Here is a 24,198-nt window from a genome sequence, read left to right on the forward strand (position 1 = left end):
CAACCGGGACCACAGACATAAACTTTACAGGGAAGACAGACACAGAGCCACACGGTGGTGTTGAGATGTAAAAGCCGCATATAATTGTTCGTTCAAAAAGATAAATCATTCTCACCACTCCACAACGGTACCTCTGAATTTGCTACAACTTATTCCTGCTGTTCAACCAGGGCTCACGCTGCGAGTTTTAAACTCTTACCTAGAGTTCCCCAAAGGATCATAATTCCTCACAGAAGGTTTATGTAAATATCCATACAGGTCAGCTTGTGTCCAGTTTGAGTGAAAGGAGGCACGCGCGCGATCCCGCTGAGGTAAAGCAGCGGCAGCGCGCGAGGCAAAGCGCAGAAGCGTTAGCTGTGTGATTAGTCCGCACGCTGTCGGGTTTAAATGCAAAAACTATAAACCTATATTATAAACCTATCCTTTAGGAATAAATCTGCTCTGCTAGTGAAATGCTAAGAGCAAAAGAAACAACCTTACCACTGCATTTTAAAAAAATAAAGATTTTTTTTTTAAATCTTTATTTTTTTAAAAAATCTTTATTTTTAAAATTAAAAAAAAATCTTTAACAAGATTTTAAAGATTTTTAAAATCTTTAAAAGGCCCCTGGCGGCGGCCTGGCCCACCACCAGGCCGCTTAGCCTGGCGGTGGGGCTAGTAAAGCATAGCGGACCGCCAGGCTTCTAATACACTGGGGTAAACCATATATATATATATATATATATATATATATATATATATATATATATATATATATATATATATATATATGTGTTGGGTCTACACTTTGAAACAGTCATGTTGTGTAATGTCTGATTACCTCTGTGTGTTGGAAAGTTGAGGACTGTGCTACTGCCGAACCGTTTACATCATATTTCATAACTATGTCAGCTACTTTGAGCATTTGGTTTACAAGGATAGTAAATCTTCAATAATCCAGACAAAGCAACTTTATAGTGTGGCATTAATCCATCCATCCATTTTCTTCCGCTTATCCGGGGTCGGGTCGCGGGGGCAGCAGCTTCAGAAGGGAGGCCCAGACTTCCCTCTCCCCAGCCACTTCTTCCAGCTCCTCCGGGGGAATCCCAAGGCGTTCCCAGGCCAGCCGAGAGACATAGTCCCTCCAGCATGTCCTGGGTCTTCCCCGAGGCCTCCTCCCGGTGGGACGTGCCCGGAACACCTCACCAGGGAGGTGTCCAGGAGGCATCCTGACCAGATGCCCGAGCCTCAACTGGCTCCTCTCGACGTGGAGGAGCAGCGGCTCTACTCTGAGTCCCTCCCGGATGACCGAGCTTCTCACCCTATCTCTAAAGGAGAGTCCAGGCACCCTGCGCAGGAAAGCCATTTCGGCCGCTTGTACCCGTGATCTCGTTCTTTCGGTCATGACCCAAAGCTCATGACCATAGATGAGGGTGGGAACGTAGATCGACTGGTAAATTGAGAGCTTCGCTTTTTGGCTCAGCTCTCTCTTCACCATGACGGACCGGTACAGCGCCCGCTTCACGGCAGACGCTGCCCCAATCCATCTGTCGATCTCCCGCTCCCTTCTTTCCTCATTCGTGAACAAGATCCCCAGATACTTAAACTCCTCCACTTGAAGCAGGACGACCCCCCTGACCCGGAGAAGGCACTCTACCCTTTTCCGGCTCAAGACCATGGCCTCGGATTTGGAGGCACTGAGCCTCATCCCGGCCGCTTCACACACTTATTATTATTATTATTATTATTATTATTATTATTATTATTATTAATAATAATAATAAAATTTTATAAATCAAATGTATCTCTCATATAAACCACGCCAGTTTACATGAGAGATAAAGTAAGTTTATCATCAGGAGCACTTGCAAATTATTAGCATGTGCCTTGTTCATATGACCCATAATGCTTTGTGTGAAAAGTGTCCATGACTTCTGGGCCTGCATTGTTATGTAATTAAATAACAATTCTCAATTCAACAAATGAAAAGGTTCTCTAAAAGTACAAATGCACATTAACACAGGTGAGAATATCAACTGCTCCACTTTTAATTAATCTTCATTTTTTAAATACTGGGAAGATGCTCTGAAGTGAAGGCCTCTGATCATGTCCAACTTGTTTTGCTAAAAAAATGTAAGTTAATTAAATGTAATTTAATTTAACCTTGAGCTGCGTTTTAAATAGTAAGTGAGCTCAGTAAGTTTATACTTGAGTTAAGTGGGAAGACAGGTTGTGTTCTATTATTGAGTTATTAATGGTCATTAAGCATAACTACATTACTCATCATCACTTAAAGCAAAAACCATGCTTGATCAACTCAGGTGTCATGTGTGTACAGTTTTAGCCTGCTAATTCATATTCTACGCATACCCAGGATTATACTGGAACCACTTTCTCACCATACACAGTTGGAGTTTTGCTCAATTAACCCTGAATGGGAATAGAAGAGAAGAAATATCCTCTGCTGTCCCTCAGTGATTAAATGTACAGTGTATCACAAAAGTGAGTACACCTCCTCACATTTCTGCAGATATTTAAGTATATCTTTTCATGGGACAACACTGACAGAGTGACACTTTGACACAATGAAAAGTAGTCTGTGTGCAGCTTATATAACGTATTCTAATAATGTATTCTTCCAGCAAAATAACTCTATTATTGCTGCTGGTCTATGACAACGCTCCTTAATGCATTCAGGACACAACAGCCTAATAAATCTGAATAATCTATTAAGAAACTGTCCAATAAGGGCACATTTACAACATAACACACAAACTACTGTGCCATTATGAAAGATAGAATAGTCTGATTTAAGAATCAGTTTTGCAGCAGAAACACAAATAATGTTGTATTTATTGCTAATAACTTATAAGTAACGCAACAAGCAAGGGGTTAAGGCAGCTACATAACCACCAGGTAAGCTACATCTGATTGGATGCAAACAGTTCAACAGCTATGGCTGGACACCTTGGAGATGAATGGAATGTTAATTGAAACTGGAAATCAGAAACTTGAAAAATGCAACTGGTTACAATTAGCTACCAAAGCAAAACACCTTTCCAACATAATTTATCCCACAGGAACAAAAATAAACATTGTGTTGTGATATTTCTATTGACCATGGCTTATAGAAACAGAAGGCAGATACACATAAGAGGAATTTCACCTTCACCTGTGATTATGAAATAACCATACTAGAATAAAGTTATTAAATAATTTTTAGAAGCTAAAGAAGTAAACTTTTCTAAGCTGTTTAAGTTCTTTAAAATAAAATAATCTTCGCATTTCACATGAAGACTAGAAACATTAGCAGAAAATCTGAACAATATTTGAGTTACTTTCTAAACTCCTGCCACAGCAAGAAAAATAAAACTAAATTTGGTGAAATGTTTCCAAAATCATTTCTTTCTATGTTTCTCAAAACTTGTTAAGGGTTATTAGCTATATTGCATTTTTATGTATTTGAGACGTGTTGCCCTGCAATGAACTGGCGACCTGTTCAGTGCGACCCCGCCTCCCTCTCGCCCGAAATGTCTCGCTGGAGAAAGGCACCAGCACCCCTCCTGAAGAGTGTAAGGTGATGGATGGATGGATGGATGGATGGATGGATGGATGGATGGATGGATGGATGGATGGATGGATGGATGGATGGATGGATGGATGGATGGATGGATGGATGGATGGATGGATGGATGGATGGATGGATGGATGGATGGATGGATGGATGGATGGATGGATGGATGGATGGATGGATGGATGGATGGATGGATGGATGGATGGATGTGAGACAAAAAAGGCTTCACCAAATACTTCACATGAACAAACCCTGAACTTGTGTCAGCAACATCAGATTGTCGCTGCATCCCCAAAAGTAATAAAACACAAAATTATTACTGTGGTTTTAAAACAAGTTAAAAGAAAACCAAAACCACAATTGAGTAAAAGAAAAGACTTCACTTCCCTGCTCCCAGTACTGCAAGAAATCCAAATAAGTAAAAGGCTTAGGAATGCATTCAGTACAGACTGTAAAGTTGCCAGAACCGTCTCCCGTCTTTCTGCTGACCCGGTAAAACTCAATACTGTGAGGCTTCAGGGCTCCATGCAGGGATGTAAAACAACACAACTTAATTTAAAAGACAGAATATCATGATTTATTATTTTCTTTTTTATCATTCTTTTCCTACTGTAGAGCACATTTACTTCCTTCAGAACAAAACTTCCTTCTGCAGAAGTCACAAATTGCCATAATGATTGACTCACCAGCAGCTCTGTGAGTGCTGTTGCCTTCTTCCCTGCCAACTCCTGCCGAGAGAGTCCAACCGCTCCAGACCACTTGAAGCTGTTCTTCACTCTCGGACACTTGACACATTTTGATTGATTGTGGAGCGAAAGTGAGTCTGGCCTTTCCTGTACAGCTTCCAGTGTTTAGCACCCACAGCACCATAGCTGAGCATGATTAAGATTCTCCAGCATTCCCCAGCAGGAGACTGCTGATTCGGTTGTTAGAAATGCTAAACAAGATGGCTCTACTATTTGACAGGCATCAATGTCAGAATTTGTTTTTTTGTGCTTTACAAAGATGTCGGCAAACATCCTGTGGGGATTCAAGAACAACATTGTTTGGATACTCCCTCTATGCTTTCTGCTCATTGGCACCTTTTTCCTTCATTCTCCCTGAAAACGGTTCTGATGAGAATATCTGATGAATAGATGCACAAACATGTCAAAAGCCTCTGCCATATAACAGCTAGTGTCTGCTACATACACTGTGCTAACAGCATAAAATACATGTCTCTAAATAAGTTGGGATACATTTGCAAAAGGTTTATTTCAGTAATCGAATTCACAAACTTAAACTCTATTTTATATATTTATATTTCAATAGATGATGTAAGAAATACATAGAGTTTGAGACAGATAGGACTGGTCAGAATAAATGTTTTCTGTCAGGTCAGGACTTAGAATTACAAAAATTAGGGTGTGCTGTGGTGGTGCAGGGGTTAAGCACAATCTACATTTGGAGGCCTTAGCCCTTGACGTGGCTGTCGCAGGTTCTATTCCCAGACTAGTGACCCTTGCTGCATGTCTTCCCTTTCTCTCATTACCCACAGGCCACTAAAGCCAATAAAACAAACAAAAAAACAGAATTATAAAAATTATTTCTATTTGATAAATACCAAAATATTAAAACTTTCCTCAAATTCAGAAGTTCATAAACATTTCTATAGCATGATATTTTCCTCAATAGTCATTGTTCAAACACTTCAAGTTTACTTCTATCAAATCACAGGCGTTATTCTGAAAGAAGGTCTTTGTCTCTGAGTAAATTTACAAATTGTAATCTGGCATTGTATGTTGCTTTTAGGCTTCCTCTCTGCGTGGCGTCTCAGTCGTTGGTACATGAAACCGTGTATGACGACACTCTTACCGTCCAGAATCTTTACCAGGTTTTTTGCTTTAGTTCTAGGGTGGATTAGAATATTTCACACCAAACTATCTTCAGATCACAAAACCCATCTGTTTACTTGTGCGGTGGCAGAATACTCCAAAGTGTCTGAAGCTCTTAGTGAGTCAGTAAAGAACAACAGGGATTTTTGTAACATGATTCCACCTCCCTAAGAGTTGCTTTGGAGCCTTGTTGCTGTTTTCTGCTCAATAAACTGTTTTCCAACTGTGCTCTGTCAGAGGAGACTTTGAGAATAAAAGCATGGACTCCGTAACATTTTCAGGGTCAGTTGCGGGAAAAGGAACATTTCTGATGTTGGAAAAATGCCTGAGTAGAATATTTTTTATAAGCTGTCTTAACCATAAAATCAAAGTTTTTTTATTCATTATATGGTGTTGCTCATTTCCTTGACTGAATAATAATGAGGTGCAGAAACTGCGAGGTGACAGTACAAGCATAATTACATTAACAAAGGAAAAATTTCCAAGTGCTTTATGAGGTTTGGAATATGTAATGAAATGCTCTTTGCCTCTTGCTTCAGGACTTATTCTTTTCTTGATGTGTCCCATTCCAAATGTTCTTAAATACTGCACACACAGAAAATGTATGTGTTTATTAAACATGATAGATTAACTCCATCATTCTAAGATAAGAAGCATGCATGTGTGGCAATAGCCACACGGTCTACTATTACATTTTAAATATTTCAACCAGCAATGCCACCTGAGATCTTGGCCCCAGGACAATTCAGCTTCTAAGGGAAGCTGAATTGTCAACCACAATCCTGAAGACCATTATTTGATGCTTGAGGAAGGACAGGATCACAGAAGCTCCCACAACGCCGTCTCCATTGCTCAAAACAATTGTATGTGAGCGCACACCCCACACCCCTGGCTTTAAAGGCTACGTTGGTGCCGCCCACCACTCATCTTAAAGGTGAATCCGTACCAACATACCACACATGTTTACACCCTGAAACAAGGCAGCAGTATTTCAGGGTGTCTTAGATTAACCAAAAGCTTTGCCCACTACAGGAAGCCCTTTCTGCCTCATTTCATGCTCCACCTGACAGTGTATCTTGGTACAGCACCATCTTAAATGATGGGGACAGTCATGTGACCGTATCACAGACTAACCCCTGATCATTTTCCCTGACCATGGTTCTGATGGTGGTTTGGGCAAGAGATAGTCGTCGGAGCCCCCAGAGTTTAATCCTTTGGTGTGTAAATTTTCAGTGTCCTTGTTCAATATTCTGTTGCCTCCACTGCTGGACAGGCAACAACAAGATGGAAAAACATTGTGTTTAATCTGAATAGCTACAAAGTCATCAGACTAATTTTCAACTAATTAATTTGCAAAATAAAGTTCATATTATACATAGATTCATTATATTAGTTTTATTTTGTAACCAGGTTGCTGTGTATTGCAGACTTCTGACCAGGTCCCTCTCGAAAAAAAAAAAAAAAATATATATATATATATATATGTCATTTATCTTGTGCTGGTAATTGGAGCTGTATAAGAAAAACTAAAAAAAAAAACTAAATGTACTGAATCGGACTGTACCTTTTTAAAATATTAAAGGGTATTACTTAACTGGGCTTTATTAATTTACATTGGAATATAGTAGACAAAATGGCCTTCACTGATAAATAGACTAAATATGGTGATAAAGTTTGATTTATTTTTTTGTCTTGGACTGGGCCTTTTCTTGTTTTCCTTTTGCTTCTTTGTGTAGGACCATTAATACTATTTACTATTATTACTGGCTACTGCAATTTTAGAGACCAAAACTGCAACATTTTTCAGCTGGTGTGGGTGCACTGTGTTCATTGCACTGTATCAAATGGACTAAAATCTTTGAGCCACCTGTTCCCCCTCTCACCTGTGGTGGTGCTGCATCAAGAACCACTGAAATAAACGATGCAGAAACCTCTGAAGAAGACACTGTGAGCACAACTTCCTTCTTCATGAAATGTAAACAAAAATGGAGTGGTGTAAGATTTTAGCGGTTGTAGAATTTTTCTTTAGTCTTTGGCAAAAAGCCACAAGTCATTTCTCCTGCTAGCATTGGACTCACATGTTTGTTTTTCTGTATTTACCTAGAATGCCTATACTGTAGTCCTCTTCCTGTTTTTGGAGTGGTCTCTGTTCTACTTGGCATTCACATGTATTCTAACCACACCAGAGTTCATTTAAATTAAACTGAGAGCTAAGTTGTCTTTTTAACCTCATCAGAGGTTGATTGCACATTCACACCTTCCCAAACAAACCAGACTTTCTAGGAAAAGGAACTAGAGTTCATGTAAAACAGACTAAACAGGCCTGGTGTGACTGCACCTTATTTACACACAGAAAAATTCTAGTTTTCTAGTTAGCCTTCAGGCAATTGGTTAACCTAGTTTTATTTCTATGACCAATTTATATTAGGCATATCCAAATTATGGGGGTGAATATAAATTTGTACTTACAGTTTTTGGATTCTTAGTTCTAAAACATTTTGAAAACCTTGGGACATTGCTCTGAGAATTCATAGATATGCCCTGCTTTGTGTTTGTTTTAACAGAAATTCTACTGTGAATCTATTAAACTGGTATTTATCTCCTGACACATATTAATTATAGGCACTGCATTTATTAAGCTGTGATTGGAAGGGTCATGAGTTAAATTACAACGTATGTACAGTATGTGTTGATGCTAATCTTGTGTGTTTAATGGGTTTGGAGGATTTGTACAGTGATGATAAAAATTCCATATCAGAATAATTCCCTGAGGTTTTCCTGACTTTCATGTGAAAATCACATATATATATTCCAGGGTTAGTATAGACATGAAATGCTCACAGTCCTGTTTTGTTTGCTCCTAAGGTCATAAAGGCAATAGATGAAGGCTACCGACTCCCAGCGCCCATGGACTGCCCTCCAGGCTTGCACCAGCTAATGCTGGACTGCTGGCAGAAAGACAGAGCCGAGCGTCCAAAGTTTGATCAGATTGTTGGCATCTTGGATAAAATGATCCGCAACCCTAACACCTTGAAAACCCCAGTGGGCACATGTACAAGGTAAGGAATAGAACCTTAAATAACTCCTTTTAAAGGTGATCCCCTGCAATAAAGAATTTCTACTTTTATTTCAGTGCACTAATAGATGATCTAAAGTGTCCCATGGATGATTTAGCCTCTCTTGTTCAAAGACAGAAAATAATTCCTGGAGAATCGATTGGAATAGCAGCCTCTATATGGCTTTATGGTCAATAAGAGGGCTTTTAAATCAATCTCTATAATGAGTTCCTAGTACTTTGGAGAGCAGTGGGAGTGCCAGCCCTCACTCTAACAGAAAATAATTCCTGGTCAGATGAATTCTATTTGCAATCAGACTGCTAAGGTGAAATTAGAGGTTACAACTGGTTAAAAAGCCTTTTATTATATGGATACTGCAGGAGATGTATTCCCCAGTCTATTTAAATTGAAAAGATAATGATAAAAATCTTTTTTTAAAGTAGAAGCTGACATTGTTCATCTACTTATGAGTTTTATTTGGATCGAAGCCTCCATGCAACACATTTTTTCCCTGCTTTTCCCAATTTACTGCCCTGCTGGATGCCGTTGGTTGCTGCTTTGTTTCACCTCCTGCTTGATTATGATGTCAGCGGAACACTTCCTTTCCACATTAGACATAAACGTCTCTCTGTGCTCATCTTGCAGACCAATTAGCCCCCTCTTAGATCAGAGCACACCAGACTTCACCACTTTTCGCTCAGTAGGAGAGTGGCTGGAAGCCATCAAGATGGAGCGATACAGAGACAACTTCACTGCAGCCGGCTACAGTTCCTTGGAGTCTGTAGCCAGGATGTCAATAGAGTAAGTAGATATGAAGCATCGTGAAAAGGCATTAAAACACTTCACTATTTTTCATCTCCATATATATAGTGAGAATTTCAATTCAACTACTTAACTACTTAAGTATAAAAGCCTAGAAGAAATTATAAATCAATTAAGCTCAAGTTTCTGCTGTCTTGATATGATTCCCACAACTTTCCTGAAGAAAGTCCTGTCTGTCATTGTGTCTGATCTGATTCATATTGTAAACTCAGGTGTTCAAACCACTGACAAAAAAGAACAATCTGGACACATCACTACATCAGAATTACAGGCTGATGTCCAACCTCCCATTCATCAGAAAAACATATTGAAAAAGCTGTTTCAACAGTTAAATATCTGCCTAACTATAACCAGTCTGGTTTCCATGGTTACCAGAGTACTAAGGCCCCGTTTACACGACAACGATTTTGGGGGAAAACGGAAGAGTTTTGTTGCGTTTGTAGTGTGCATTTACACGAAACCACCGAATGTTTTCTCTAACAACGGCACAGATTGAAAACGGGTTCCAGACCAGCTCATGCATAGTATGACGCAAAACATAGCTGCTTCCTACAATCCACAGAAGAAGAAGAAACTACTCACAATGCTGGTGTTACTGTTTCCCCATCAGATACGGTTCCGTCAGCGTCTCTTCACCGCCGCACCGCCCAGGTGGCAAAATACAGGCTGCTTGTTCAGCGCTCTTATCTAGAGAACTACGGACCAGGACCAGCCCGGCTCCAGACGAGTTTAACAGGAGGGGCACCGACTTATTTTGGGGGGCAAAATGAGTCTACGTAGCTGAACATAGACAACAACACCAGCAGCCTACAGGCTACTTGTTAACAAGCTTAACATGCTGTATTGATATTAGCCAGTCATCTTTTAGCTATCATCCCCTGCATCCAACAGCTTTACTCAACTCAGTCGGTTAGTTCGGGGGGAAAAACTGTGCCAAGTTATTTACGTTTTGCTGGTTTGCTGCCATGATTCTAACACACCTGCGCAGCAGCAGCAGCAGGTCTCCTTCGCTGCCTCACTGCCACCCAGCGCAAGCGTCTCAGCGTTCATGTTGCGTTTGAAGGTGGCTCGGAAAAACAGGTTACGACTTGTTAGCGACGGATAAAACTGTTTTAACTGCTGAAAAAGGTAACAGAGGACACGGATATGGGACGTGCGGGAACTCCTATTTTATCAAATTGATATAGGAATAACAGACTGTTGGCCATTCCAAGGTAAAAACAATAAACAGCTTCCAGTCCGGGCCGCTACAGACACCGTGAAAGCTCAAACAAGGTTTTTCGGCAAAGTTATCCCACTTTTTCCAACTGCATGCGCCCTAATCAGACGCACACAATGCGTGTTCTCTCACGGAAATCCACATGCCTTCAAGTACAACTTTTTTTTAAACACATGCGCACTTTCAAAGTTTCAAAGAACTTAGCTCCAACTAGGCGCAGCAAGAGCATTACACGTTTTCGATGTGCACCGTTACTGTGTAAACACAGATCGTAATCAGAACGTTATCGTGTAAACGATCCAACAAAAACGGAACAAAAGTGCCGTTTTTGTTGGATCGTTGTCGTGTAAACGCCCCCTAAGATTGCCCTGGTCAAAGTGTTCAGTGACTGTGAAACGACTGGAGAGTTGGGTAGGCCTCTCTGGTCTAGTAGTCAGCTGGTTCCAATCTTACATAAAGAACTGAGAAATTCTGCCATAAACTAGAAAGTCTCATGATTGGGGTGGGAGTTTTTTTATTTATTTATTTATTTTTTTATTCCACTGAACAAAGAAAATCCTGTAGCAGTCATTACCATGGGTGATTGAAATACAGAGACACATGGAAATGAAGAAACAAACATGCAAATAGCTGAAATCATATTTCACAATGGTTACAATGGTCACTTTATCATTGTAAAGTGACCGCCACTTTACAATGGTCACAATGTAAAGTGTGACGTCATCATGATCTAAAGCTGCTCTCATACATTCAGCCATGTATATGGGCATGGCTGAAAACGTTAAAACATGTTGTAATAGTTAGAAATGATTTAGTTTATCAATAATGCATCATCAATCCCTTATGTTGAATAATGCATTAATGTTGGTATGGAGGGTTTGAAATTTAGTGTGCCACAGAGTCACAGCATAGTCTTTTTTGTCATGACAGATGCCTTTTTCCTAATTCCTGATGATCTCATGACCATATTGGCATGAAAGTACATGCCTCTAATAAGTGCCCCCTAGTGATAAAAAATTAAAAACTACCTAATTATAATAAAAACTACCTAATTAATCAGAGAAAATGTTGGACTGCCATGTGGTTAACAATACTTCAAGCATTTAGAATAATGAGGTTAGGAATGTCACCATGACTTTGCTGGGCGAGATATTGTCCCATAAATGATTGGGATGAAACATAATATTATTAATTAATACAATGTTAATGGCATAATAATGCAGATATGCCCTCTCAAAGATCAATACTAATTTCTAAAGGTAAGGTAATTTTATTTATATAGCACATTTTCAGCAACAAGGCCATTCAAAGTGCTAAAGATCATTTAACACTAGAACTAGAAGACATTTTAATTATTCAAAATAAATAAATCAAAAACAAATAAAATTGATTAAAAGTCTTTGTAAACAAACCTGACCTTCAAAATATAATCATTGGGCTCAGACAGGAAAGACAGGCAATACTTAAACAGGCAGGACGTTTGTGAAAAAAGTGTAAACTTACTACTTTTTACTGGGTGTCAAACGTTTGCAACAGTTTTTGAAATGCTGATTTTAGCATCTCTTTAATAATTAAGCAAATTGTCTTAAGTGCAAAAGGAGTTTTAGTGAGCACAATTTTGTGATGTCCTTTTTGTAATTTGCTTGTCTAGTAAACAAGTGAGTATGGATTGTCAGTCAGATGGAATTGTAGTGTTTCTGTTTATTTTATTTTTGAAACTTAAATCAGATGACTACATTTTAGACACTTGAAACATGAGACAGAAACATGTTTAGTTGCTATTGTTTTACAACAAATTCTACACGCTTTAAGTGGTTCACCACAGCCATTCAGTCTGAATTCAAAGTGATCACAGTCTGCAGCTGTCATGTTCGGCGACTACTGTCGCAAAAGCTAAACATTTTTTGAAACTTTATTTTGTTCATATCATTTCTCATGAACAAATTTCTTCAGTCAATAGCAAGAAAAGCACAAGCGATTGTCGCCTCATCGCACAAGTTCCAGGGGTAACGGACAGAACCGCGTCGCCGTGTGTGTTGAGCCCGTTATGCTTTTTCTGCAAGCTGAAGATATTTTTCATCCAGTCTCTTTGTTAGAAAATGAGAGAAACTTGACAAAAACAAACAAGCATGCAAGTGGAACACAACCTCATTTTAATTTATCATGCAAAAAATTGATTTATTGCAACAGTCCTAAATTAGGTGAACAAATCAAGCATCTGCATAGAATGGCATTAGATGAAGTTGTTATTAGTGAGTCAGTACCGCAAAGCATTAATTCAGTCTATCAACCAAATGTTCCAGGATTGTTCCAAAGGCATTTTCGTTGGGCTTTTTGGATATGCTGCAGATGTATCATGTATCATGCTAAACATTTTGATGGAAACAGAAGAAAGATATTTGATGGATCATAATAGCATAAAAATTTCAGTAGATAAAAATGACTTCCTAAAACTAGGTTGCAGAGAATGCCTCTGTTATGCTGTCTGTTTTCTTACCAGAGCTATTGTAATAACAGGTCTTATTCAGATTTTCACATGCTTGTCTTTGTCATCCTAATGTTATTTTTTCCATTTTCACAATGCAGAGTTTATATGCTCAAGAAGGGTTCTGCGTGTTTCGGTTCCACCCAGAGGAGCTGAGCTCATTTTTCAACAACAGCTTCATTCACATCTCTTTTATCAGCATGGATTTATACATCCACAGAAGCTGTTATTTTCCTGCCCTGCCTGCTAGTTTGCTCTGCTTATTAGTTTAACACTATACATGAGCTCTAACTTCATATGCTACAGAGAACTAGTGTCTTTTAAAAACAATTCATCTAAAGCCTTCTCTCATTTTAGGGCTAAAAGAATACAGCAAAAATTCCCTTCTAAACATGAGGCAGTTCCCTGACTCCTTCCGTTACGCTTTTGTCTTGTATCATTTATCAAAAGCCATCTTCATAAGCATGCAAACACTGGATTGCCCATGTACATCTATTTTTAGAGCTAAATCAGGTCACTCCATTAATGTCATTGCTTTTCCCAACAAAAGACAAAAGAACTTGTTTGTGCCATTGGTTTGATCAGATGAGCCTTCAGATAAAACATATACCTAGATTGGGGAAAAGTATTGAACAGGCCTGTCAATAATAAGCAATAAATCAATTGCCTGATCAATTAAAATGAGATCAATTTGCATCATTTATTTCTTTTTCTCCTTTTGAAGGGCAATTTTGTTTACAGAGATTTGTAATTTATTTTTTCGTTGTTTTTGTTTTATTTTTTTATTTTGGATATTTCAATTGTCTTCCAGTTCCAGTGTTAGATGTTCATTCGAAACTAATGTTTACTGATCTTTGAGAATGTGTTCTTGCATTATTGTGCCATAACCATTATGTTTCTTGCAAATTGTCTCAAAACAACAATATTACGGCTTATTGCAACAACTTGTATCATCCAGCAAACTTTTACAACATTTTCCGTATAGTACAAGGTCCTGATAGAGCCCTTTGTTTTCACCCATCATGAGATGTTTCTGGTGTGATATATCTTTACAATGAGAAACTAATTTAAACTAAACTAGCTGGTTTTAACTGGCACTGCTTACTTTATAAATGGTGATGGATTTAACTTTCTATGGCCTATTTTCTTCATGTATACCTGCTCAGTGTGTAATTGTACTTCATCATACATAATGTATGGACTGTTTGGTTTTCATGAATTCTTTCCAGCTTCTGGTGGAAATTTTCAGTAGTTGACATGCTGAGAACTTATTTTCTCAGCTGTGTATAATGTAAAAATCTGCTCATTGAAAAGAGGTTTGAGTCCATAACTGGCTCCATTTGTACAGTGATGGATGTGTTGTCTTGCAGGGATGTGATGAGCTTAGGAATCACACTAGTGGGCCACCAAAAAAAGATCATGAGCAGCATACAGACTATGAGAGCCCAGATGCTGCACCTTCATGGTACAGGAGTCCAGGTGTGACACGCTGCGACGGGACGCCTCTGTCAGGGTAAAAACACTAAGGCAGGACTAATCTGGAGCAGCGCCTGGTCAAAGTACACGGATATCTGCTGTGTCTGACTCCTACTGCTTCTGGAGGGAAATCATTTCTTTGTTCCTCAGCGAAGGAATGAGGTCTGTTTCTTCAAAGGGCACTAAAGAGAGGAAAGGGCAAAAAGCAGCGACAAAAATCAACTACCTGTATGAGATAACTTGTTTTTCTTTCTTATTTGTAGACACGCTTAAGAACTCAACCACATATCAAGGGGTGAGTCGGAAAGGAGTTTTATGATGAAATTAAGGGCACACCATAGATGTGAATTTCCTTTACAAATAAAAAAAAACTTGCTTTGGTTCCTTTTTCTACAGTCTTTATTTTCTGTGTGCTTGCCACAAGGAAGTACTGTGGCATCCACAGGTCTCGTTTTCCTCCTTGTCCTTGGATGTGACAACAGGGTAACTCTTATCCAGATGCCGATGGAGCTTTGCGTTGCAGATTTCAAGGTACTGTTTGTGCTGAGTCGTGCAGGACTGAGCTGGTTGCAGTTTTTGTCTTTCCTTTAACTTGTTTTTAACATCCTTATTGCATCCCAACATGCTTGTTTGCAGCCCAGGAAATGGGGTATGTCGCAATCTTCAAACCTTTGAAGACGTTTGCACAATAAAGGCAAACCTTTCCTCTAGTCACATGGTTTTTATATCAGAGTAGCAATATCTATTTGTCATAGAATTCACAACAGGACACAAAGTCTTAGAACTGATGAAAATCTGCGAGCACAGTTCAAAGATTGTATTCAATTTGCAACCACTCTGTAGTTCTGCGATCATTCTGCCTAAAATCTTGCACATAGTTTTCTCCTGCAAATTGGATGGTGTTTAAGGTTGGATCCCGGAACAGAGGAGATGTCATACTGCCTTAAAACATATTTAGATTTAGTATTTACAATGTTTTAGGTACTTTAATGGCAATGCTATCTGTGGCTCCTTTAGAGGGTTTTTGTCACTTTTTATTTCTTGTGGTTTGATGTCTTCTTATCTGTGACTAGATCTGGTGTGCACAAACTCAGACTATTACCAGGAATGACAGATTCCGTCAGGAAGAGATTGACTAAAAGAGCAATAATTACCAGGGAGAAGCAGTCTTCAACAGAGATCCTTTATGGTGCTATGTATGAAAAGTGTGCTACTGTGTGCTGACAAACCCTTTGGAAAGAATATGTCGCCCCAGAAAGGAGAAAGAATGTACCTCTATGACCTAAAATGCTTTGGAGCGCGCTCAGAAACGTGCCATGCCAAGTCATCAAATGAAATAATCATGTTGTGTTTTGCCTTTATGATATATGGTAAACATTTGATGAAAATCTAACACAGCATGGAAATGTGAAGCTGAGTTGTCGTAAAGATGAAAGTGGCACCATTTGAAACTCTGAAAAGGTGCAAATTAGCCATGCTAACATCATCCTCCGACACATTGCACCACCCAGAAATCAAAGAGATCCTTCGGGGTTGGTGTCTGAAAAAAACCCAGGACCAAAGGATGAAGTCTTCGTCAGACGCAGGCCTTGCTGGTAAATCCTTCCGTCCTGGCTCCGCAGGCAGCTGCGCAGCTCCTCTTGTTTATTTATGCGTCTCCGCCGCTCTTCCCTCAAAGGCGTGGATGTGACGGAACATGCATTGAAATATGCTCCTCTTTCTTTCCGTGTGACTTTGTGTGGAAAACAGAGCAGAAGCAGAGGCATGTGGGGGTGAACGATGTGTTTTAAGGCTGATCAACCTCTTTGGTGCCATCTGTCGCTACTTCAAAAACGAAAAAAAAAAATCTTGTTAACTGAATGTGGCTTAATGCAATTTTCTTTGATATAAAGATGTATTTATTCAGCTGTCATAATATGGGGTTTGCAATCATTGCAATTTATTTCACTGCTGCCATAACCTAATATTGTATTAATGTATTCCTGAATGTTTCACCTCCAGGACATAGAGTAGTGGTCCCCAAACTACGGCCCTTGGTCCGGCCCCCTGAACAATACCTGAAAGCATTTAGATTTGTTTTCATATACCATATTTTCCGGACTATAAGCTGCTACTTTTCTCTTGAGCTTTGAACCAAGTGGCTTATATGTGGATTTTCCTTCAACCACCAGGGGGCTCTTTAGCAGGAAGTGAATCATTGGAAGTCAAAATTGGAAATAAAAGAAGAAAGCGGCCATTAAAACTGAATTAGGTTTTAATAGGGAATTGAAATTTGAGAATGTTGTTGATCAGTTAAATAGCATTGAGGGGAAAAAGAAGATTTTTCGTTTTTTTAAATAATACTGGGATCATTATGAGAATTTGAGGTATAGATATTAGGATCCAGTAGATGGCAGTAGTGCAACAATAATGGATGCAAGCTGCTGTTGAAATCTAAAGAAGAAGAAGAAGAAGAAGGCGCCTATTTTCATTTAGCACATGCTAGTAGCAACACGAAGGATCAGCACTTTTACTGTTAGTTACTGTTTGGAAACTACTGTAATCAGTTCAGTTAAATCTAAACTTGGCAACTTTTTCTTTTTCATCCATAATAAATGTGATATTCAATTGATCAGTTATGACTCAAACTTTGGGTCATAACCCATCGCTGTGGAAAACCTGGAGCGACAGAGAAATCTGTGGCTTATACTGTATGTGTGTTTACTGTTTTTTTTTTTTTAAAAAAACTTAAGGGGTTGTGGCCTATAGTCTGGAAAATACGGTATTTATTTAATAAATAGTGGTATTTCCTGGATTTCTTCTATGAAGAACCCAGAGAATGTTATTTGGTTGTGCTTTCTGGAAAACAATACATTTTTACATCTAGGCACTCCTTCAATCGTCACACTTTTTCTGTTACAAACTGACTCCGGCCCCCAGCAGAGAAGGGAAAAGTTATGTGGCCCTCACAGGAAAAAGTTTGGGGACCCCTGACATAGAGAAACTAGATTTTTAGTGAAACAGAAGCTTGAGTCTTACAAGCTGTCCAAGCTCTGTGGCATTTCTGTGCTTCATTCACATCTTCCTGATGCAGGAAAATGGGAGATGGACCCAGTTCCTAAACACAAGAAATGGAAAAAATGGTTTGCAGCATGATCAGTGCTATCCTTCTCATTGAGCATTTTAAGATCAATTGACATGAAAGAATCAAATTTTTTATTTTTATTTTATTAATTTTTTTACTTTTATTGAATTATCTACCAGTAATACAAGCAGGTAAAGGCTTTTTCCCAAACGTGCATGTGATATGATCATTGAGTGCTATCTTCATCTTCCTCCTGTACATTAAAGCCACTAAAGTCATCTTCTTCAGTGACATCCTCATACAGATTTCCTCAGTCTTTCTTTGTTGTCACTCTCAATGTCACTTTCATCTTAAGGCAAATTTGCTATTGACCTTGTTCTGTCCTCTTCATCACGCAGCAGTCCAGCCTTTCCAAACATGCTAACTAAGAATTTGCTACTGAGGATGGAGTCTGGCCCTTTGTGTTTTGCCCACTCTGGTTTAATGGTAAAAGTAATACGCAGCAGTATCAGCCACTACATGCAAATTGAACAAATAGATCAAATGTAAATGCAACAAAACACATTCAGATTCAATCTCCTTAAATTCTTTCTTTCTGATGCTTTCAGTAGGTGATTAGTTTCTGATGTTTGAAATTAGCTGATTGTCATTTTTAACACAATACTTTGTTTTCATTTGTATTAAAAGTTGATTTTGTGTGAAAGTTATTTTTTAAGCACACACATTTGACTAACTGAAATAAACTGACCCAGTTTATTTTTAAAATGAACATGGAATAAGATATGCATCTGATTCTTTTTTTTCTACTTCAAGATAGACAGCAGTTGCTGACTTATAGTAGGTTTAGTAGGTTTTTTTCACTGTGGGCTTCACCCTTGGTGAAGAGACACCAGGAATTAGCCCTGACCAGAACTCCTTGTCACACACTCCCTTCTTTCATCTATACAGCAGAGCTCAGCAGTTGGGTTTCGGCCAGGCCTTTGAATTGAATACAGCATGAAGTCATTCAGTCAGCACAAAACTCCCCAGTTTACAGACGACAGCCCCTTTCTCTCACCCAGCTCTTTACTTCATGGTGTGATTTTCTAACCTGACTCTAAGATGCCTCACTCCCATTGGTGGAAAGCCTTTGTTCTTCTTTTCTGGGCTTGGGAGGCAGCAGTTGAAGCCAAATTGAGATTACCACCAGGTTACAACTGATTCAGTGAACGAATCACCTGCAACTTTTACAAACCAGTTTCTGCTTATTTTATTGGCATGCAGTAATTCAGGTCACTTAGCTCTGGATAAAAAGGTTTTGATGTGAAAAAGGTTATTTCAGCACTTTTTTTAAGTATAATGTACAAAAAGACAAAAACCAGCTGAAACTCACAGGTAATGGAGTAGTGGTTGAAATCAGAAATGACAGAGTATAAACTTATTTTTTCAAATCAAGATGTCAAGCAGCTGGACATTACCTTTTTGGGGAGGAAGTGGATAATTCCAAAGACAGCCACACTGTCGATTGTGTCAGAAAGAGCAGAGCTCTGAGGGGATCTTTGACTACGTTTGAACTGTAAAAGGTGTACATTTTATTTATATTGGGGTTTTTTTTACGGCTTTTACTTAGTAGAGAGCTCTGATTACATGGAAAATGCACTATATTTTTGTATATCACAGATGAATTATTGTCATTCACAAGATTTCAGTTGAACATATTTTGTTTTCCATTTAGGACCAAAGACAGCTGATAGGATGTTCATTTTTAATCTAGACTTTGTTTTCATGTTGCCTTCAGTTTCTTGTACAGTGATGCAAATTTTGATTTATATTTATTTTTTTGTGATGAAAGTATTGAGAATATTCACTGGTCAAAAAGTATTTTCCCTAACAGCGGAAATGTGAGATGATTTAAATTAGATACTTTCTTGTTACATAGACAATTCTTTTTGCTTTGTAATCTTTGTAATAGACTGTACATATATTTTTGGAAATATAATACATTCTCTACAGAAATGCCTTGTGTCCTTTGTGATTCATTTATAAATATGTAATTAGACGGTTTTGTGTTTATTTTCTTTCGTCGTCTCATTTTTCTTATTGAACTTTAAGATCAAATGTTTTTTTCTTATATTTTAATTATTTGAGAAGTTCTATGATCCTGGGGATTCCCCAGGGCATTCTGTACCCCACCATTCAGCAAACCTCACCCGTTTTTATGAGAAGCAGAATGCCTTCTGGGGGTCCAGTCAGGCCTTACAGAGGGAGAGAGCTGAGAGGCCAGAGCTCCTGCCCCTTTTGTCGTTGATGCCCCAAGTGCCCTTTTTTGAGTTTTGTCTTATTTAATCTTGTGCCCCTCAACAAGAATATTTAGCTAAAATTAACAGCTTTGCAAAATAAATGAGTCTGGCTGCCCTCAGTCTAATAATGACTGAACTGATTCTCAGTGCCTCAGTCTCCATGTTGTTAGCACTCTGGGCTTTATTCTATCATTCTGCCCCAGTGCTGGACTAAATTCCCAGTCACTGCGGCTCACCTGAAAGCCCTGGTATCATCTGCTCATTGTCTTTTCTTTGCTTCACTTTAACCTAAACTACCAGGCGAATTTGCACCGCTGCTGATGGGATCTGGGCTGGAGGTGAACATCCAGCAGAGAGATGCGCAGCAGGTGGAGCAGGTCTAGCTCTTCATGCAGGGCTGTCCCATGGTAATATGGGGACATAGGCAGAATCTGATAAAGACCCCAGTCCCCCTTTCCTACTAAAACCATGTGCATCACTTACATTATTTAAAAATAGATTTAGTAAAGTCTGTGAGATTGGGCCCACGTTAATTGGCGGAGCCTAAAATCACTTTGATTATTGGATATTTACTGTGATTCTATTCTACAACTTCTTGTTGTAGAAGAAGAATATATGACAGTGCGGCATTTTCTCCATGGTTACTAAAGATTATGAAGTGCAGTATATGAACCTTAATCTTCTTACCTTGTAAAAAGTCTTGGCTGCACACCTGGGGGGCTGCCTGCCCTTAAGATTAACGACTGTTATCCATGATCGTCTTCTTTGCTAATGAAAAAAAAATGACAAACATTGTTTGCCGATCAGCACCCCATGGCCAATTATACCATGAAATCAACTGAATAAAAGTGACTTTAGGATACTGTCTGTTTTTCCTCTAACTTTACAGGAGCCAATTGGTTGTTTTGATGTCCGTCATGATGGTGTGGACCCCTTTCCGATAAGAGTCTGTTACTTTGGGGGATCGGGAGGGAGAGGGGTGGAGGGGGGGTGGGTGGGGGGGTTGTACTGAACTGTTGAGTTGTCTTTTCCTGCTTACTTGATGAGACAGTAAGATCTCTTCTGGCCATCCTATAAACTCCCTCCATTTAAATCAGCCATAAACGTCAATTCCTCAGCAGAGATTAAAAGGATTTCATTTGATCACAGTTCCAGTATATTTTGTGGGGTGTCCATTAGTGGCTCTCTATGCTGCTTCCAAGTCTGCTCAGCTGTCTATGTGAAGCCAAGGCTCAAGTTTCATGAGATTTTGTTTTTTCATTAACTGCACAATCTACCCCAGCTTTAGTGTTTTGATCATTTGCAGGAGTAACAAGATTTTTTAAAATGGAGTAAATATAGTAAATATCTCAATCTTCATATCTTCATCTGAAGATGAATTTGTAATTTTAGCATTTCATTGAAGCTCTATCTTCCTCATACATGATTCACTTTCTTCACCAGTTTGCTCCTTCGCACAGTTTCTTCTGTTAGAAAACTTCAGGAGTTATTCACAGATCATGCTGTAGCTTTTGTGTTGATAAAAATTCCAAAATTATCAATGTTATTTAAAATACTAAGGAGAAAGGCAGAGGGGAGTACCCATAACAGCAAAACATAAAAAATTGAGCTTTGAGTGCCATTTTTGAAAATCATTTTGAAAAGCAGAACATTTATTTCTAAAGTGTATTTATATGAAAGGCACAATATAAAGTTGATTTTGACCAGCATGAAATACCATTTTTTTTCTCCTACAAAGAGACATCCAAAGAGCGATGAGCTGAAAGCTGGGTATGTTGCAGCGGTTTGGCAGCTGAAAGCCCTGAACGCAACATGCAGAGGGGGGAAGCATCTGAATGTCCTTGAGAAAAAATAAATAAATCTCAGCCAATATTTGGCAGAAGATGTGAGTGAAGTGTGTGAACCCTCGACTGATCTATTGTTCGCTGAAGCCTCTGATCTGAAGTTCAGATCAGAGGCTTCATCCAAAAAAGGTGATGGATCCAATCTTCAAATTTCAATTATAAACATAAAATATGAATAGAATGGAGAGCATTTTTTTTGTAATGTGATTTTTCTGCATAATGTTCATGCCCCACACAATGCAGCAAACGTCCACCTGTGTGTTGAGCACCATCAGTGGCCTCCTCAGGGTTACCGAAGCAGAGTAAAATCATCCTGACAGTTTGGAAAAAAAGCTGCTCATTTCCACACAGTGGGACGTCTCCACAGCTACAGCTAAATTACAGCATAATCAACATGTTCGTTTGTTTTGATGATTACATTTATTTATAGAAATGTCCAACTCCTGAGCAGTATGTCCATTTATTTTACAGTAGATGCACCCAGTGGAGGGACTTTCTAAATAAATTACTGTGGCATGGCGTGGAGGGGATCAGCCTGTGGTTCTGCTGAGCTTTAATGGAGACAATGCTTGAAAGGTTTCAGCACTGTTCACTCTGGTGTCTCTCATCTTCCTCATGGCAACAACCCTCACTTTATCTAAGGGCTTTGGGTGAAGAAAGCCCAGTGCTACCACAGCTATTAAACCAGGTAGTAGGACTTCTGGCAGTGTGAGTAGGTACCATGTCCTGCTGGAAAATGAAATTTTCTTCATAAAGCTTGTCAGCAGAAAGGCATGAAATGAACATTTCCTGATAAATGTCTGTGCTGAGTTTAAACTTGATAAAGCCCAGTGGACCAACACCAGCAGGTGGCATGACACTACAGATCATCACTGAATGGCCTCAAGCAAAGAAGATTTTGTGCTTCTCCACTCTTCCACCAGACTCAAGTCCTCCTTCTTCTTAGACCTACTAAGATATTTCTGATATTGCCTTTTTTCCAGAGTGGTTTACTTCAGGAAAGGTGACCGTTGCAGGCCAGGTCCTTGATATGTTTGTGGCTTCTTGTAGTACACAGATTACTTTTAAGGTCCCTTCAAGGCTTTGTCTTTCTTGTTGTTTGTGTACGTGTTTCTGCTATGTATCTTCTTTCCAATACATTTTCCATTAGTATCTAGGAATACAGGCTGGCGTGGGTTCTCTCCAGGTACTTGCTTCCTCCCAAGGTTCAAAAGCACGACTGTTGGATATTTGGTGTCTCCAAGGGTGCATCCACACCAGCTCTGATTAGTTCACTTTAATCAAACTCTAGGCTATTTGTCTAGAAAGTCAATTTCACTTGGGGAAGTGTGAATGTGGAATCAAAATCTGATGCAGACCAAAAACATGAACACTGGTCTGCATAAAATTGTAGGTTTCGGTTTGGTTGGAAATAAACTCTGGTGCAATTCGAATGAATATGTGAACGCAAGCAAACCACAGACCGCTCCAAAAACAGGAACTTCATGATGGTGCAAGGCATTCTGGGCAAACAACCAAAACAAACACAAGAGTGTAGCAGTGGGAATGTCTTGTCGTCTTTAGCCAAAGTCAAAAGAGAAATCATACAACTGCAAAAATTTGATGCCACTCCATTTTAGTTTACATTCCGTGAAGAAGGAAGTAAGTTGCACTCAGTGTCTCCTACAGAGGTTTTTGTGTCATTTCCTTCTATGGTTTGTGGTGCAGCGCCACCACAGACAAGGAGGGGAACTGGTTTTTCAAAGGGCTTGGTCTGTTAGTGCAGTGAGAAAGAGAACGAGAGCAGCTGAAAATGATACAAATGTTGCAATTTTGGTTCCCAATTGAACTGAGACTACTGGACCATCAGGTGTGAAAACATCCTTAATTGCTCTTAACGTCGTGGGCGTGTGTGTGTCTTCATGGTTTTTGAACATGATTGTGTTTCCTGCACTGGTGACCAACCAGGCTGTACCCCACCTCTTTGTTCAATGGGCACCAGCCTGCCTGCTGGACAACTTTTAGGTCAGTCCATAAAACTATAATATACTATAATGAGTTAGTGATAATCATCAATATAAATACAGATAAGTACTTGGAATATACCTCCTGGTGTGGAACAATCTACGTTTCACTTTTGAATGAAGAGACTGAAATCAGCTCACTTAATTATGTTCTAGTTTACTGAGATTTGCCTGTATTAATGTAGACTATAGAGACTTTTAAACTATTATCAATTGAGAAACTGTTTATAAATATGAGCACTAGAGAAGGAATTAATATTACATGACTGAACATCTCCATCTGATCTGTACATCAGTAATCTTTGCTTATCTTGAACTGAAAAAAAATTCTAGTATAAACTATAACATAGAGAAGCTCAGTGGTAATGTCTATGTTTTCAGAATCCTTCCTTCCCTGCTGCTGAGTGTCGGGGCTTTTCCTGAGAGCTGTAAAGACGGCAAGCATCAACGTTGTTTTTCTGTATAACCTAATTCCACATGACTTGGCTGATTTTATGCTCGAGGCATTTTGAAGAAAACTTGT

The 24,198-nt window shown here is 39.1% G+C and overlaps 1 protein-coding gene across 6 annotated transcripts in view; it reads left to right on the plus strand.

Moving 5' to 3' along the window:
- The window catches only part of epha7 (eph receptor A7), a 206,326-nt gene extending 186,782 nt beyond the window's left edge, over window positions 1-19,544 (plus strand). For all 6 annotated transcript variants that reach the window (XM_017302237.2, XM_017302238.2, XM_008398595.3 and 3 more), the window contains 3 exons: window positions 8,293-8,486; window positions 9,129-9,284; window positions 14,380-19,544. In XM_017302237.2, coding sequence (XP_017157726.2) covers window positions 8,293-8,486; window positions 9,129-9,284; window positions 14,380-14,494 — 465 coding nt within the window. In that variant the 3' untranslated portion in view covers window positions 14,495-19,544. The remainder of the gene's footprint in view (window positions 1-8,292; window positions 8,487-9,128; window positions 9,285-14,379) is intronic.
- The last annotated feature ends 4,654 nt before the right edge of the window (window positions 19,545-24,198 follow it).

Source organism: Poecilia reticulata, chromosome 21, assembly GCF_904066995.2.
Source record: "Poecilia reticulata chromosome 21, P_reticulata-male-v2, whole genome shotgun sequence".
NCBI lineage: Eukaryota > Metazoa > Chordata > Actinopteri > Cyprinodontiformes > Poeciliidae > Poecilia > Poecilia reticulata.